This window comes from Mauremys mutica, chromosome 19 (genome assembly GCF_020497125.1).
Source record: "Mauremys mutica isolate MM-2020 ecotype Southern chromosome 19, ASM2049712v1, whole genome shotgun sequence".
Taxonomy (NCBI): domain Eukaryota; kingdom Metazoa; phylum Chordata; order Testudines; family Geoemydidae; genus Mauremys; species Mauremys mutica.
In genome coordinates this window covers 15,088,996-15,107,655 of record NC_059090.1, presented here as the reverse complement: position 1 = coordinate 15,107,655, position 18,660 = coordinate 15,088,996, and the positions used below count along the sequence as shown (strand labels likewise).

Genomic DNA, 18,660 nt, shown 5'->3' with positions numbered 1-18,660 from the left:
GCATTACAGTGTGCTTAATTAAGTTAAACTGGTTTTAATAACATGAATGTGGCAAGTTTTCCAATACTGTATGCTTATATTTGTGTTGCTAAGAGCAGATCAGGCACAGGGGCACCAGTTTAATAATCTCGCCTAGGGCACCAGAAATCCTAAGGACGGCCCTGCACCTCTCCTCTTCCATAACATGCCTGTCGCTTCTACCACAACTGCTTACAAGGGGAAATCATATTACAGAAATATTTACTGTATTTTAACTGGCTTTTTTACGTTTTGTCCATTATGAAAAGAGTTAATCACAGCCTCCTGTTTCTCATTGCATTTCCCCTTCGTTCCCTTATAGATGGAAACAAGGAGGAGCCAGCACCATGTGACCAATCTGTTCTCTGCAGTCCACCAGCAGTCACTCCAAAGACTCCCAGGGTATGTCTACATTGTACATTAAGTCTGGGTTCTGACTCAGGTTTGACCCCAAGTCCCCCTTCTACCCACACATAAATCAGTTTGACTCGGGTAAGCGAGCACTCAGGACCCAGGTCCTAGGACCTTGCCAGGGGGTAGATCAGAGCCCAAGTCTTGCTGTAACTTGGGTCCAAACCCTGTCATTTTGCAGTATGGATGCAGCTCAAGCTGCAGACCCAAGTCAGAAGGTATGCGCACAGCGGTATGGATGCGTTAGCACAGCTGTGAGACCTGGTACAGGAATTGCGAGCTCAGCTTTACAATGCAGTGTGGACGCTTCAAGCACAGGCTTGGAAACACCAGGTCCACAAGCCCAGGTCCCACAGACCTGGGTTTACAATGTAATGTAGACATAGCCCCGGTGGGCTACCATGACAGACTGGGAAACATTGATTTAGAGCTCTACCTACCTACTAGTGCTGGAGCAGAAGATGAGGAGGCAAAGCATGTCATATACATTATGACATACAAACAGGTAACTCTTCGAGCCAACATCAGCAGCCACCAACTAAGACTTCCACTTGTGCTGGTCAAAAAGAAGAGTGAGCCCATTTAAGAGGCTGAAGGACAAATGGCGAGAACAACTTACTGATTCATCTGGCCTTTCAAAACCAGGTTTGGCCCCGTTCCAGTGAGTGTTGCGGTTCCTCCAATACTAGCAGCATAGCACACACACAGCGTCATCCCCTTACTGATGCGTTTCTTCACTTCCCTGTCACCAAGAGCTTTGTGTTGATCAGGAACATTGCCATTACCTATGACTGGAAATAACAAATATGAACTTGCAGCGGAGACCAAAAGCTCAGCACAGGGGCAATGTTCTTGGTGCTGCAATTTGTCTTATTTTAATTAATGCCAAGCTATGTTGATTATGTCCTCATATCATCTTATGATAATACTTATGGCAAAGAAAAGGGAGGATGATCCTGTGGCTATGGCACTGAATTGGGACTCTAGAGATTAGGGTTTGATTCCTGGCTCTGTCACAGACTTTGAGAGCGCTTGGGAAAGTTGTTTTGCCTCTCTGGGTATGTCTACACTGCATGATAAGCCTGGGCTCCAAGTCAGGTTTGAGCCCAAACGCTCCTTCCGTCTACACACAAATCAATCTGACTCGGGTCGGCAAGTGCTCAGGACCCAGGTTCTAGCATCCTGCTAGTGGGGGTAGGTCAAAGGCCAAGTTCCACTGCGACTCAGGTCCAAATCCTGCCATTCTACAGTGTGGACACAGGTCAAGCCGCAGACCCAAGTCAGGAGGTCTGTGTAGTGGACAACAGACGTGTTAGTGTGGCTGTGTGACTTGCGTCCAGCCATGGTAAACCTAGGCTTACAATGCAGTGTGGACCCTCAAGCCCGGGTCACACAGACCTGGTTTACAATACAGTATAGACATACCCTCTGTGCCTCAGTTTCCTGCTCTGTATCATGAGGGTAACAATACTCCCCTACCACAGAGAGGAGTTGTGAGGTAAATTCATTACTACCTGGGAGGTGCTCAGATATTACAGTGATGGTGCTATTCAAATACCAGGGCAGAAACCTACAACTAATATATCCAGAGAAAACATAGGATCCAATTCATTCTTGGTATAACCACTAAGATCAATGGAGTTGTGTCTGCTTACATCAGGTCTGTATTTGCTCTAGTAATACTGTGTCCATCCTGTTGCTTCTTTTGAATGAGGGCCTAATTTGGAAACACACGTTATGTTGTTGGACTGCATAAAATCACCATGGAAACGGAGAGCAACTGATCCCACAGTAGAGGGGTAGCTTTTTTTTTTTTTTTTTTTTATTCAGTACCCATATTAATAGTGTATCGCTGAACACCAAAAGAAAACCCATTGCCACTACAACAGCTCTGAAGTTAGAAATGGGCAGCATTATTACAAAGCGCCAAGTGAAATCCGTGTAGGCATTTACATGTCCTGCATCACAGTATCTGAGCACCTCACAATCATTCATGGATTTTACCCTCCCAACTCCCCTGGGAGGCAGGGAAGTACTAACCCCATTTTGCAGATGAGGAACTGAGGCACAGGGGAGATTAAGTGACTTACCCGAGGTCAGATAGAGAATCTGGGGCCGATTCACTTTCTGATTAATTAAATTCAGGTTTCTTGAGTCCCAGTCTAGTGCCCTACCCTCTAGAGTAGACCGTCCTTCCTCCCCTGAAAAGCACTTTAGGTCTTCATCCTACAATGAGCTCTGCATGGCTGGTCCTCTGTGCCTGCGAAGACATTAGGACTCAGTAAGGGTGCAGGGTTCTGCCTATGCAGAAAAAATCCTGCCTATTGCAGGATCAGGGTCTCAGAAATTCCCAAAATACAAAGAAAGAGACTGTCAAATGTGGAGAGGCAAAGAATCCCCATGAGGGTGAGAATACATTTCATGGGGGTGCAGGTACCAGCTGCAGCTCCTGTTCAGTCGATGCCCGGCCAGTTTTTCATTATTTAATCATTTCCCCCGCAACTCGCTTGATAAAGCAACAGCCACTGAGCAAGGACAAAACAAAAAGAGAGCGGGTAAAGTTTTCAGATGTGCCTCAGTGACTTAAGAGCCTAAATCCCACTGACTCTCAATGACACTTAGGCTCCACAGTGCCAAAGTCACTTTTGAAAATGGGACTTAGGCTCCTAAGTCATTTAGGTGCTTTTGAAAATGTTACCCATTGGTTGTAATTTTCAGAGGCTCTGACCACCCAGTGAGGTCGAGGGGGTGTTTGGCACAGTTGAAAATTAAGCCCCAGCTGTCGAGAGCTGAGCACCCAAAGCTGGGAGGCACCCAGAACTGGGGGCCATTTTATGAAAATTTGGGCCTTAATGTATTTAATGGGTTTCTTTCTGGATAAGAACGCTCCTGGCTTTCTTAGGGCCTGGGCCAAAGCCCAGTGACATCGGTACAAGGCTTTTCACTGAAGTCAGCAGGCTCTGAATCAGGCTTTTATACAGCAATTGAAACAGACTCTGATTAGGCCTGCTCGGAGGAACCTTACCCTGCACCGACGTCAGGCTCATTGAGTTCTTCTCCTCCAGCTCGATCGCTGAATTCACTTGCCCATTAGGCTGGTCCGTAATCGTCAGGTCCTGCTCTGTGCTGTTCATCTGATCCAAGACAGCCTGGACAATAGGGACCATCATGGCGGTAGTGGCTGTGTTGCTTATCCACATGGACAAGAAGGCTGTGACTCCCATAAAGCCCAGCATCAGGCTGCACGTGGAGAAACAGAGGGAAGGGAAGAAAAATAACCATGAAAGCTTTTCTGGGCTTTCCAGCCAGCGCAATCTACTTTCGGGCAACCCTGTACAGCAGGCCCCACTCTGGTGTGTACTACCTGTTCCAGGAAAGGAAACCATTGCCCAATTCTTGGCTGGTGCAGCTTCATTGCTTTCATTGGAGTCACTCCAGCAGAGTAGTTAGCCCCATGCAACTCCCTGTGAGTAACTCCATTGTCATGTAAGCACCTATCATTTAGCCAGCGTAAAAAAGCCATTTCACAACAGCGAACCACAAGCGAGGTTGCCTTCCTCTCTTCTGATTATTGTTGGAAATCTGGAAAATTGCAGTCTCTGATATTGTGAGCTCGACTTGCGCTGTGGATCCTGGCTAACAAGGAACAGCTGTGGTGTCGGCCGCTCCCTCACTAACGTCAGCACCAGAGTTAATAAGCCACAGAATGGGCGCCACTTACGGCTTCCTCTCTGCTAATAATTGGCTGGAGCAGGGTGCGGGCTTTTGGCATTCATGAAAATGGCGCCAGGGATCTCAGCGTCGCTGATATGCTGATTAAATACTGGGGCCAAATCCTGGTGTCTTGAGCACGGGGGATTTGCACAGATGATCTCTGCTGGTGTCAGGGGAATAAAACCATCCCCACAACCCCCTAGACTGAGCAGCACCGCCGCAGCCACTTTATAGCCACTATTACTGCCCATGGCTTCAGTAGCAGCTGTTACCCCTGCACTCCTCCTATGCTGCCCTGGTCCCACTGGGCATGTCCTTGCCCCTTCTGGGGCTTATACATTTGCCATCTGCCCCCTCTGTGCAGATGAAGAAGGAGCTGCCCTGGAAGGCTGCCCTGGAAGGCAGCTCCCCAGCCTAAAGGCTGGGCTTACTCCCCCTGGGCTTACTCTCCATTGCCTGCCTCCCCTGTACAACAATTGTGTGAGACTTCAGAGCCATGGGGGTGGGAGGTGGGCAGGATCTGAGCCTTAACAGACTATCAAGGCATTCAGCCACACACTTACAAGATCTGTTCTAGAGCCCTTCACAGCTGAACCCGCCGGGACCTGACTACCAGTGTCGGGTCTGGGGCAGGTCAGGTGGGGCAGCTCAGGCTTGGGTCAGGTCTTCTCCTCCTGCCTGTGGGGTTGGCAGGGCGGTGGCTGCGTGACCTGCTCCTCTCAGCTGCCACATGAGCTGAGGAGTGCAGCACCTCTTACTCTGCAGCACAGTCAGCACAGCAGCGGGTGGCAGGCGGCAGGAGCAGAGCATGCAGCCGCCGGTGCATGCAGCTACCACCCTGCTGACCCATGGTGGCACTGACTCAGGTTTGTGGGAAGGGTCAAGCCAGGTCGGAAAATGACTTAGCCCCCTCAAGGTGGGTTTGGGTCCGGTTCATGCCCAGGTTGGGCCTAGAGGAGACCTCTAGTCTATTGCTTGTGGTGGTTTTACTCTGGCTTCCCAAAGAGTCAGATTCAAACAGGAACCGAACGTCCGATCCAAGGGCACCATGTCCCCAAATGGGAAACACGAACACTTAACTGGGCACTTGAAACCCACACTGACCTAGGCACTAAGGGCCTGAGCAGATTCTGTAGTGATGAGTGTCATAAAAGAACCTATCTAGATTAGAACAGAACCGAACCGAACCAAGCTGCCATTAATTCAACAGAAAGACTCCCATTGACTTCAATGGAAGCTGAATGATGAGTGTCTTCCTCTGCAGCCATCCTGGGCTTTCAAACATTGCGTCATTCCTGCGGCCGTACACAACCTCTGGATGCCCTTCCTAGAGCAAGCCAAACAACTGAGGCTCTTGTAGCCTTCATTCTGTGTGCCACAGTTCTCACACTCTCCCCCTAGTCTCCTGGCATCTGAAGACGCTTCTGCTAAGCTTGGTTGCTCCTGATCACAGACCGATAGGAAGGCAGGGGTAACAGGGCCTCTTACAGTGGGGGCTTCACTCCGACGATCAGCAGGACCCTCAGTGCAATGCGTTTGTGCAAATTCCAGTGTTCCACGGCTACTGCCACAACCAGCCCCCCGACAAACAGCATGTTGGTGTCCTTCAAGTACTGCATACACACCTGCAATGAGAGGAACTGCTCGTCAGTGTCTGATTCACAAGTGGGTGGCTGGATTTGTCAACGGCCAAGGTACTCTGGCCCTTTTTCCACTCCCGTTGACTTGTACATTTTCTCAATTCCATTTGTCTATTTAGATGCTGAGCTGCTTTGGGCAGGGGCTGTCTCTTATCTGGTTTGCACAGCACCTAGTTCAAAGGGGCCCCGATGGTTGGGGTCACTAGATGCTAATGAAATATAAATAACTGCTGAAGTATAGTAGCTCTAAGTATTGCACGTATGCTGTCTGATTCTCAGAGATGTTAAGGCCCAGATGGGCACTCGGTACCTCTAAAAATCAGCCCCATAATCCTACCCCTAATAGATCATCAGCAAGGACTGAACCCAGCACTTTCAGAACCAAAACACAGACTTCTACCACTCCAGCTCAAGTAGTATGCCCCTTAGCTGGCAAAAGTAGTAGGCTGTTATCTTCTATGAGAATCAGCTACTAAAGGAGGACACAGCAAACTCTTTGGCACCATGTTACATACATGCCCTGCTAAAAGTATCTTGTCTCAAGCATCTGAGATCTCCCAAAGTATCAGTCCCTGATCAGGAGTTGCTTTTGAAATGATCCTTTGGCTTTTCAGAAGTCTGAACTCAGGAGTTTCATCCAGTGATGAGCTGCCAAAATCTTAACAACCAGTTCCCTGCCAGGTCTTCAGTGGCACTTCGGAGGCGGGTCCTTCACTTGCTTTGGGTCTTTGGCAGCGGGTCCTTCAGTGCTGCCAAAGACCCAGAGCGAGTGAAGGACCCGCCGCCAAAGACCCAAAGTGAGTGAAGCAGCTAGAACGACAAGGTGGGTGAGATAATATATTTTATTGGACCAACTTCTGTCCGTTAGAGAGACAAGCTTTCCAGGCAGACATGTGGCTTGAATGCTTGTCTCTCACCCACCTTGTCTCTCTAATATCCTGGGACCACTGCATATGATTGCTAGAATGTCATTTTAAAAACTTGCTTCCAGGATTTGACTGTTAAAGTCTCACTCCAGCTCAAATCTTCTCAGTAAAACCGGTAAGGAGATGAAATCTAACCAGCTCCTTACCTGCACCAGAGCTTAGGGGCAGCAGTGTAAACCACACAAGGTGATATTATCAGTGCGACTTTCATGATGAAAAGCAACTCAGCAAACGTGATAGGCACAGAAACATTGGTGCATTGGAGTACGCTGGTCTAGTCTCGTCTGGGCCCCTGAAGTTTATGCTTAAATCGAGGCTGACCTAGAATCAATTCTTACCTTTTTAGACTCCAGGATTCCAAACATAGGAAATAATATAGCAGGCAGGAGAGCTGTGATAGCCAATGGGATGACCTCTGTGCACCAGTACACAGCCATAAGGATGATGACATAGCCACACTTGGCCTCCTGGAATACAAGCAAACAAGGGTTTAAGTACAGGAAATCAAGTGAGTAGCTGAATGCACAGGGTCCCCCAATAGATCCCAGGATATAAATAGCAGCGCTCTAATAAAGTGGTCTCTTAGGAGCGGGAAAAGAGTTTTTTTAATAGGAGTGTTGTTATCTTCTACTCCAAGAAAATATTCTTAGACACCTAGCTGGTGCAATCTGGTAAATTTTAAAGGTAAAAATGTACTCAATCGAAGTTTTCCCACAGACTTCAATGGGACCAGGATTTCACTCCCAAAGTGAATTTTGGGCCTGATCCTGAGTGGTGCCGAATACCTTCAACTCCCCATTGGATTTAATTCAGGGCTGCCCAGAGGATTCAGGGGGCCTGGGGCAAAGCAATTTTGGTGGCCCCTTCCATAAAAAAAAAAGTTTCAAAACTATAGAATATTATATTCTTGTGGGGGCCCCTGCAGGGCCCGGGGCCTGGGGCAAATTGCCCCACTTGCCCCCCCTCCCTCTCTGGGCAGCCCTGATTTAATTGGATCCAGGCCCATCTCCACAAGAAGCCAAATCCTGAAAGAGACATTTGATCTTTACAGCTCAACCAGTTACTCAGAAACTTAAGTGAACATTCACATCACATCCTAAAGCCTGGCCTGGAAAACAATGCATGGGCAAAGCTAGGGGCGTTTTAAATGCACAAGGACTTCAGGCCAAAGCTTAGGGTGTTGAAAAACCAGAATTTCCACAGAAATGCAAACATATGGCTAACTTACATGTTCAGCTTTCGATTACCATTTGATTCAAGCAGGAGCTTCCATGCCTACTAGCCAAGATGTTTAGAAGCAATTCATGATTTTGGATGTCTGTTTTTAGGTGCTCATCTTAAGACCCTTAAAAAGGGGGCTGATTTTCACAGGGCAGATGCTGACTTTCTGAACATCAGGCCTCCTTAAGGTGTCTCAGGTTGGACACCTGACAATTGAGGTACCAAAAATCACTAGTAGTCACTTGAAAAGTCTTTCATCTGACTGAGGATCATTATATTATAGGTATTAAACTGTTTATCTGAAATTATGACGTTTTCTTAACATGGAGGTTGTCTAGGGTGACCAGATGTCCCGTTTTTAAAGGGACAGTCCCTTTTTGGGGATTTTTCTTATATAGGCGCCTATTACGCCCCACGCCGTGTCCCGTTTTTTCACAGTTGCTATCTGGTCACCCTAGGGTTGTCTGGATTAGAAAAGTCTAAACGTGTCCAGTTAAACGGTTGCTGAGACATTTTTATAGCCTCGTGATGCTAGGGTTTGTAAATTCAATTTTCTTATGAGAAGTAAGTATTCATTAACTGACTGCAAACATTATTTTGGCTCAGGTGTAAATGCTCCATAGTTCACAATTTGCTTTTGTTTAAAATAACAGTTTGTAGGGTCTTAAGGATGGGCGGGGGCGCAAAACAAACAGGCTGGAAGTTGATATTCACAAATGTGCTGTAAGGTGTTTTTATAAGCCAGCGTGTGTTGCTCATTTTTTGCTGAGAAGCTCTTTATATGAGCAGAAAATGTTATTTACAAATAATTGGAAATAATGACCAACTTAGAGGGAGGTTATCTACTGAGTATGCTCTGTAAGGAACAATTCTGCATAGGCTAGAGTACAGGAGAGATATCAAGGGAAGACACTTAATTAGGGTTTCTATGACTTTATAATGTGATTCTAGGTTTTGCAGCAGTAGCTAAGTGTTAGAATTTATCATATGTGATTGCATTTGGCCACTGTGTGAAAAATAGAAAGAGCTTTGAGGGTCTGAAGGAGAAATTAATCTTACAATAGAAGCACTGGTTATTTAGAATGTGAAGTAAATAATTTACTTAAAGTTCAAGAAGACAACAATGCTTATAAATTAACTCTTATAGACACAGGCAATTCAAGCGCAGTCTGGTTTAGAAAACTGAAAAGCAAGCACTAAGGTTAGAAAAATATAGTCATGATTAACGCTAACAACTGCAGAATGTTGATTTTGCTTCTTTGAACAGGGGACAAAAAAACATAACAATCTGTCCTCTTGGAGGGCAGTTGTGAAAGTGACCACTGATGAATTCTAGTAAACTGTTACGCAATCCTGTAAGCGCCTCTTAAGATGACACAATGTTTCAGCTGAATATAGATAACTGAATACAAAATACCTCACTAGACTCTCATTAAATTATGCAGCAAAGAGTCCTGTGGCACCTTACAGACTAACAGACGTATTGGAGCATGAGCTTTCGTGGGTGAATACCCACTTCGTCGGATGCAGGATTCACCCACGAAAGCTCATGCTCCAATACGTCTGTTGGTCTATAAGCTGCCACAGGGCTCTTTGCTGCTTTTACAGATCCACACTAACACAGCTACCGCTCTGATCATTAAATTATAAATTTTATAATTACAAACTTATTTATTGAAGTCTGTATTGCTACTCTTGCATACCACAGCCCTATCACAAGCTTTGGCATTGATCCTACAAAATTTGCCATCTATCTAGAGATTTTAATCTTTAAACCACATCTATGAAGTCCCCCCCCCCACACACACACACACCCCAACTCATAGGAATTTCTCTTCCACTGGAGTCTCTCGAGCTGACCAAAAGGCAAGGCTGTTATTAGACAGGTAAACCAAAAAGGGTGCCATTTTTGTTGGCAAACATGCCTGAGGTTTTTCTGGAGTTTAAAATATGCCGAGCAATGTAGGTCAATCACAAATGAATAGTTGTAACATTATTATTAGAACAGACCCTAAAAGCTATGCCAGACTAGAATATTTGCTGCAAACATGGGTTTCAAATTTTACCAAAAAGAGACAAAATAGATAAAAGGCCTGATCCTCCGTGGTCTTACTCCAGCTCTGCACTGGCATAATTCCACTGAAATCAAATTACACCAGGGTACAATTGGCGTGACAGCACTGAATCATCAGGCACAATGTTTTACTTCTCACTCCACCAAGTTAATAATGCACCAAATAGATTTTCATGAGAGGATCTCAAAGCACTTTACAAATTTCAAACCTTAGAACATGCCTGTGTTGTGCCCATTTTACAGATGGGGAAACTGAGGCACAGAGGTGTCAACACAGCAAGTCAGTGGTAAAGCCAGGAGTCTGACCACTAGAGGAGGTGGATGCTTCTGACAAAAATCAACATACATGAGCCTAAACTTGAAACAATGTCTTTGTGGTATCAAAGTTGTAAGACTATAAAGGTAAAAATGGCATGTTTCATGTTTGAGTCTGTGGGTGACCCACATCCTGGCACTGAGAGGTTTCTTATAACCCCTCAGTGACTGCAGTCATTCTACTTCAGAGGGTCTTTTTGTAACGTTTACAGCTATAGCCTGGGACATAAATGCCTTTTCTTGTTTAAGGGTTACCCTGCAAGTGATCCTAATCTAGTCCTTAAAACTTGACATTTACTAGCCTGATCTATATTTCAGGAAGTAAAAGGTAAAAAACAACCCTCCCCCTCCCCCCATTTGGACTGTTTGAGTCAACTAATTGGATTTATTTAACCAAATCCCGCTCCAGATTTCTCGGCAGAAATCCATGCATTTTCCTTCCCGCGAACGAAAGGCTGCAGTAGCCCAGGGGCTGTGAGGTAACTTGGGAGCTGGCATCCCCTTAGTGAGGACACCCCTGGCCAGAAGTCCTGGCTGGCGCTGGAAGGGCTGCAGCATTGGTCTCCTCAATTGCTGCTGGGTGCTGAGCGCTTCTGAAAACGCGGCCCCTGCCAGCCCTGTGGGGCTCTGCGGGCATGGGCCCGGAGCGGCCCCGGGGGGAGCCCCCACAGCGCTAGCGAGCTGAAATGGGGGCGCAAGCCGCTGTTCCGCACTAGACTCCAGCCTCCCCTGGGGCATCGCGGGTGCAATTAACAAAGGGGGCGGGGGGGGTCCCTCTCCCGGAGGGAAACCCGAGAAAGCTGGAGAGCGAAAAGTGACCTATGCGCGGACACACACACTCACCCCCCCGGGCTGGCCGGTCCCCCAGCGGCAGCTCCTAGCGACCCGGACCCCCCCGACAGCCGCTTACCTTGGTGGGGACGAGCAGGGGCAGCGCCAGCAGCAGCAGCGGCGTGCAGAAGAGGACGACGAAGGACTTGAACCTCAGCAGGGGTCTCAGGCACGGCGGGGCCATGGTCCGGCGCGGGGCGGGGGGGTCCGAGCCCAGCGCAGCGGCAGCGGAGTAGGGCAGCGAGCGAGTGACAGGGACCTGGCTGCAGAGGGTGGTTTAAATACACCGGCCGGCCCGGCCCGGCCCCCCCCCCACCCCCGTCTGATTGCACCGCGGTGACCTCAGTGCCGGGGCCGCTGCCTCGCCCTGCTGGGCACAGCGCCCCGCCACCAGAGGGAGCCCCCCCCGCTACACCCGTCTAGCCCCCTCCCTGTGAGCCAGGCACAGCCCCCCCGCCCCGTCTAACCCCCCCCGTGAGCCACGCACAGCCCCCCCCCGCCCCGTCTACCCTCCCTGTGAGCCACGCACAGCCCCCCCCCGCCCCGTCTAACCCCCCCCGTGAGCCACGCACAGCCCCCCCGCCCCGTCTAGCCCCCCCTGTGAGCCACGCACAGCCCCCCCCGCCCCGTCTTGCCCCCTCCCTGTGAGCCACGCACAGCCCCCCGCCCCGTCTACCCTCCCTGTGAGCCACGCACAGCCCCCCGCCCCGTCTAGCCCCCTGACTGTGAGCCACGCACAGCCCCCCGCCCCGTCTACCCTCCCTGTGAGCCACGCACAGCCCCCCCACCCCGTCTAACCTCCCCGGGAGCCACGCACAGCCCCCCCGCCCCGTCTAGCCCCCCTGTGAGCCACGCACAGCCCCCCCCCGCTACCCCCGTCTAGCCCCCTCCCTGTGAGCCCCGCACAGCCCCCCGCCCCGTCGCCCCTCCCTGTGAGCCACGCACAGCCCCCCGCCCCGTCTAACCCCCCCGTGAGCCCCGCACAGCCCCCCGCCCCGTCTAACCCACCCGTGAGCCACGCAAAGCCCCCCTACCCCGTCTACCCCCCCTGTGAGCCCCGCACAGCCCCCCCGCTACCCCGTCTAACCCCCCCGTGAGCCACGCACAGCCCCCCCGCTGCCCCCCGTGAGTCGGGCACAGCCCCCCCGCTACCCTCGTCTACCCCCCTGTGAGCCACGCACAGCCCCCCCCCGCTGCCGCGTCTAACACCCCCCCGTGAGCCACGCACAGCCCCCCCCGCTACCCCGTCTAACCCCCCCGTGAGCCACGCACAGCCCCCCCGCCCCGTCTAACCCCCCCGTGAGCCACGCACAGCCCCCCCGCTGCCCCCCGTGAGTCGGGCACAGCCCCCCCCGCTACCCCCGTCTACCCCCCTGTGAGCCACGCACAGCCCCCCCGCTGCCCCGTCTAACACCCCCCCGTGAGCCACGCACAGCCCCCCTGCCCCGTCTAACCCCCCCGTGAGCCACGCACAGCCCCCCCCGCCCCGTCTAGCCCCCTCCCTGTGAGCCACGCACAGCCCTCCCGATACCCCCCATCAGCCGGGCACAGCCCCCCCCCGTGAGCCGCGCACAGCCCCCTGCTATCCCCCGTCTAACCCCCCTCTGAGCCACGCACAACCCCCCCCCCCGCTGCCCCCATGTAACCCCCCTCCCTGTGAGCCACTCACAGCCCGGGGGGGGAGTGGCAGGATCAGGTGTCAAACGCCCACACGGCCCCCAGCTCCCCCCTTCCCGCCCAGCACCATCCCGTGCCCGCGGGGCGGGGACCATGTGCCAGCCTCCCCCCTCCCCATAGGCACATTCCTGCCCGGGGCCAATGGCAGCGTGTGGGGAGGGGAATCATGTACCAACCCGGCACCCGCCTAGTTCCCGCCAGCCCCATCCCACGCACCCCCCTGTGCCCAGGGCTGTCCCGGGACCGTGGGCGTGGGCGTGGGGGGGGATCCTGAGCCAGGCCTCCCCTCACCCGCCCCCAGTAACCCGGGGGCGCTGGGACTTGGGACCACCAGCCCCGAGTCCTCTTGCGGGCTGCCTTCCCCAGGCCCTGTGGGGACGCGGGGCGGAGCGGGGCGGTTAGGGGGACTCTCTGCCCTGGCTGGTTGCCTGCCCGCTGGCTCCCCCGCTGAGAAGAGTCCGCTGGGATCAAACTCCTCCGGGCAACCTACTAGTACAAAGCACGGATCGCCCCGGGCACATGGCAACGCCAAGCCCCCTCCCTACCGCCCGGCCAGCCCCCTCCCCTTCTCCGACCCCCCTCTCCAGCCCTCCCCTGCTGCAGCCGGGCAGCCCCCGCTCCATCTTCTCCTTTCCTGGGCTCCCCCCCGCCTCCACTTTTCCTGCCCCGCTTCCCTACAGGGACACTGGTAAGAAGGAGCCCGGGCTCAGTTTGCTTCCTAGAGCCCCCTCGTGGCTGCACAGCAGAAACTCCGCCTGCAGCGGTGCTGGCCTGCTGGTCCCAGGCTCTTAGAGGGACCAAGTGGGTGAGCGAATCTCTTTCATTGGACCACCTGTTGCGGAGAGAGACACGCTTTCCAGCTTACACCCGGCTCTTCTTCCGGTCAGAACAGACCAGAAGTCGGTCCAATAGACGAGATTAGCTCATACACCTTGTCTCTGTGGCAGAGAGTATCTCTGTACTTGCATGACAGCTCACTGAACCCTGTCAAGTATCAGAGGGGTAGCCGTGTTAGTCTGGTTCTGTAGAAGCAGCAAAGAATCCTGTGGCACCTTATAGACTAACAGACGTTTTGCAGCATGAGCTTTCGTGGGTGAATACTTGGACTTGCATCCGAAGAAGTGGGTATTCACCCACGAAAGCTCATGCTGCAAAACGTCTGTTAGTCTATAAGGTGCCACAGGATTCTTTGCTGCTTCCACTGAACCCTGGAGTGCCAGCATGTTACCCACCTTAGCTGCCTGAAAAGAGGAGTTATGTTGTGATCGAAGGGGAACATGACAGTTGAAACCATGCAAGCAATTATCATATTCATGGCTGTTGCTAGCCAGGCTGTTATTAACAACAGTGTATCCCTGCTCATGTTATAAAGCCATGCTCTCTAGCAGACCTCTTCTGCGTGTTTCAGCGGGGGGGGGGGGCTGTCATTTATAGCACAAACAAGGAGGAGTCCTTGTGGCACCTTAGAGACTAACAGTTACAAGAAAAAACCTTCTCCACGTTGCTCATGGAAACTGTGCTACAGTCCTGCAAGCAAGGATGGTGTTTAAACAAACGCATGCTTCCAGTGTGGGCAAGGCTCAGCTGCGCTGAAACATGGCTATCCTGGGGCCACGTCCTTTTCACTTGGAGGGGAGCTTTGCTCAAGTGAACACCAAGGGGTCTGATTCTCCACTGCTTTGCGCCTTGAGTAGTAATTCACACCTGGGCAAAGTGGGCCACTGGCATGAGAGAGTGGGGAATTCTGGTGGGGTGGCATTTTCCCTGCTTCGCACACAGGTGTCAACAACAATCCGAAGTGCATTGCTGTGGGGAACAAGGACTTGTGGATCCGATCCTGCAAACCCTGATGCAGGGCCAGTGCAGTCACTGGGGCTCCTCATGTGAGTAACTGCACGCCCTGTGAAAGGGCTGTGCTGATGACTTAAGTACTATTGGCAGGTTTTGGCCTCTATGATCAGGTAGAGTCACAAAAGGAGACGCTCTGTTCTGCTTGTTAAAACGATGAATGCCCACAAAGGAAGTGAGTAGCAGGCTGGAGCCCCAGCCGCAGCCCCTCTGGATAACATAATGAGCCCAGAAAATATTCCACAAAGATGGAGAGGCTGAAAGGGAGCTGGAATCAGCTCAAACCTGCATTCATGTGTCCAGTCTCCAGCAGCAGATTAAAGTGTCAGAAGCTCTTGGGAGACAGACCAGTCCTCCAACCTGAAGCAAATACTCACCAGCAACCACACACCACACAACAAAAACACTAACCCAAGAACCTATCCTTGCAACAAAGCCCGATGCCAACTCTGTCCACATATCTATTCAAGTGACACCATCATAGGACCTAATCACATCAGCCACGCCATCAGGGGCTCGTTCACTTGCACATCTACCAATGTGATATATGCCATCATGTGCCACCAATGCCCCTCTGCCATGTACATTGGCCAAACCGGACAGTCTCTACACAAAAGAATAAATGGACACAAATCTGACATCAGGAATCATAACACTCAAAAACCAGTAGGAGAACACTTCAACCTCCCTGGTCACTCAGTAACAGACTTAAAGGTGGCAATTTTGCAACAGAAAAGCTTCAAAAACAGACTCCAAAGAGAAACTGCTGAACTTGAATTAATATGCAAACTAGATACCATTAATTTAGGCTTGAATAGAGACTGGGAATGGTTGAATCATTACAGAGATTGAATCTATTTCCCCATGTTAAGTATCCTCACACCTCTTGTCAACTGTCTGAAATGGGCCATCTTGATTATAACTACAAAAGTTTTTTTTTCTCCTGCTGATTATAACTCATCTTAATTAATTAGCCCTTTGAGTTGGTATGGCTACTCCCACCTTTTCATGTTCTGTATGTATATATATATATATTCTTACTATATGTTCCATTCTATGCATCTGATGAAGTGGGCTGTAGCCCACAAAAGCTTATGCTCAAATAAATTTGTTAGTCTAAGGTGCCACAAGGACTCCTCGTTCTTTTTGCGGATACAGACTAACACAGCTGCTAATCTGAAACCTAACTGCAAGTAGGTAACTCCTTACAGACTAACACAGCTGCTACTCTGAAACCTGTTCTTATAGAAGCTGTACTGTTTGCTGTACCCAAGCAACTAATGCAAACATAGTTAACTGGCCCGTGGCTTCAGTGGAGAGGCAGCAATTGTGCTCTCCCAGTAAACACAGAATAAAAAGACAAAACCAACCAAGCAGTAGGAGATGCCTTTTAATGGACTAGCTAAATCAATAAAGGGAAAAAATCTTGGTTGAGGAGGCTGCTCCCATGCCTTGTTCTGACAAGGAGTCCTCATGTGGCCTTGGGCAATTCACTTAGCCAACCTGTGCCTCAGTTTCCTCATCTACTACAGAGGAGTGTTGAGGCTTCATTCAAACCAGTCTTCAACATGCCTTAGATAATTTAACTGCCTGTATTCTATGAAAAGGAACAAAAATCCCAAGTAATTGAGACTTGGAATCTTCATTGATTGACCAATGGAAAAATCAGAGCAAGAGGTACAAGATACGCAAAAGGAGACACATGGATAATGGAACGATCCTCCCGTCTACTGTGATTTGAATAAAAAAATGGAGTGTTATGTCTTCAATAGGAAAAGGAAGGGAAGGAATGATGGAAGCACAAAGTTCCCTGCAGTGTTGGATGGCAGTTGGTCTTGGGCAGTTCCAGAGATAGGAAAAAATTAAGGAGAGAGGGAGTAGGATCCCTATGGGGAGAAACAGATGAGGAGCAAAAGAAGAAACTGGCAGAGAGTAATCTAGACAGATGGAGCCACCTGAAAAGATGTGACCTTACCATAACTCTTGGAGTTTATGAAGGGGCTGAATTCTGCGTGACCAGATGCAGCTGAACTAGAGTGAGGAAGAAGGGGAGGGGGCTGGCCGGGCGGTAGGGAGGGGGCTTGGCGTTGCCATGTGCCCGGGGCGATCAGTGCTTTGTACTAGTAGGTTGCCCGGAGGAGTTTGATTGGTTGCCCACTTTGTCGGATGCATTCACCCACGAAAGCTCATGCTCCAATACATCTGTTAGTCTATAAGGTGCCACAGGGCTCTTTGCTGCTTTTACAGATCCAGACTAACCCGGCTACCCCTCTGATACTTTTATTTCACTGTGTCAGATAATTCTCTGTGTAAGAGGCAATGGGCCAAGTTCAACCCAGCTGTCACATGGGTCAGTCTAGCCCATCAGGATTGGACCTGGTGTTGAAACTTATCTATATAAAAACATAGATTAGAGAAGATGTGGACGGTGGGTACGTAGAACTAATTAAAATAAAGGAGACAGCTATGGCCAGATAACTTCCAGCCTACTGAAGTGTTTAGCAGGGGTAGAGGGCGGGGGAGTGTGATTGGACAGAATGGGGAAGGACGGTGGCTGACAATGCCGCCCATGCCCGGGAGCTGCTCTTGGGAGGTTGCTTGCGCTTCTGGCTGAGAGGAACATGTTTGATTTGGCAGCTCTCCCTCCCATCCCCATCCCCCTCAGCCTGTGCATGCGTAGAGACACCGGTGTTGGCCGGATCCCAGGGTTCTGTGAGAATGGCAGCTCTTTCACATGGCCCACACGAGCCTGGCCCCTGGCTGCTCGCAGGCTAAGGGGAACCCACGACTGTTCACATTGCTGCAGAGACACGGCTGCGCTTGCAAAGCCAAAGCCCCAGGAGTTGGGTAGGTTTCAAAACAGGCTTTAGCCAGGCTCTCCCACAGACCTGAAACCCACGGCAGCGTGAATGACTCCACCATGCAGGCATGTGAAGAACCGCTTCCCGCAAGTCAGCACTGCTCTAAGGGCAGGGCAGGGTTTCCAAAGCTGAGCCATGGACTCCCCCAGCCTTTAACAGCCATTAAAGTACTGTTTGGAAGCTGGAGACTATTCAGGCTAGACTGGGATGTCCTTCCATAGGATATCGCGGCTCCTAACAAGAGTCAATAAAGCAAAACCTTTAAATTCAGTGCAAAAGCAAATATAGGGGCCTGATCCAAAGGCTTTGGACTAAACGGCTCGGCTTCCATTAATCGGTGTTGGATTAGGCCAGTGGTGCACTGTGTTTCTACAAAGCCACCTTTCTGGAGTCTTTCAAAGCACTTTACAACCATTAATGAATTAAGCCTCATAAAACCCTTGCAGATGGGCCAGCTGAGGCACAGGGAGGTTAAGTGATGTGCCCAAGCTAACACAGAATCTGTGGCAGGGCTGGTAAGAGAACCCCAGCCTCCTGAGACCTGTAATTTAACAAGTCCATCCTTTACCCTATAGATACAACCATGAATGTCAGTTTCATTTGATCTGAATACTCTTCAGAACCATGGCACAACACAGGTCTACCAGCGAATGGGACATTGCAGCAAAATATCTGTCAAAGGGTCAGACAATTGCAATGTTTGGGAAGTAAGAATTCCAGGTGGGGAAATTAGAAAATAAAGACTATTTGGTGTAATCTGGCTCATTCCAAAGAAATTGCTTTTCAGAGATATCTTGTCCTCCTCCTGACCCATAGATTCCAGTGGCTGCTGTTATCACTAGACAGGGACGGCTTACAGGTAGCAGTGGGCTTATTTAGAGACAGAAATTTCTCCTACCCCATCCATCTTCAGTTCAAACACCGGCCAACTGCATAAGCACACATTCTGCAAGCACAACATCCTGGTGTCAAAGCAATCAGTTTTTTAAAACAATTAAAACATCGCAGCTTCAACACAGCATTTGGAAGTGCAAAACCTTAATGAAATGAAACTCACCGAGACCTGAAAGAGCTTTGATACTTGGAGGTTGCGAGGGGGTGGGGGGAGGAATCTGATGCTTAAA

At 50.3% G+C, this 18,660-nt stretch overlaps 1 protein-coding gene across 2 annotated transcripts in view; it reads right to left on the bottom strand.

Annotated features, from left to right (window-relative positions):
• The window catches only part of SLC13A5 (solute carrier family 13 member 5), a 31,858-nt gene extending 18,964 nt beyond the window's left edge, over positions 1-12,894 (bottom strand). Inside the window, exons 1-6 of one of the 2 annotated variants that reach the window (XM_044994169.1) lie at positions 12,820-12,894; positions 11,230-11,413; positions 7,048-7,176; positions 5,632-5,768; positions 3,455-3,669; positions 1,049-1,220 (exon numbers count right to left, since the gene is read on the bottom strand). In XM_044994169.1, coding sequence (XP_044850104.1) covers positions 1,049-1,220; positions 3,455-3,669; positions 5,632-5,768; positions 7,048-7,176; positions 11,230-11,334 — 758 coding nt within the window. In that variant the 5' untranslated portion in view covers positions 11,335-11,413; positions 12,820-12,894. Of the gene's footprint in view, positions 1-1,048; positions 1,221-3,454; positions 3,670-5,631; positions 5,769-7,047; positions 7,177-11,229; positions 11,414-12,819 lie in introns of those variants that run through there. The other variant, XM_044994170.1, reaches the window with a different exon arrangement.
• Between the last annotated feature and the right edge of the window lie 5,766 nt (positions 12,895-18,660).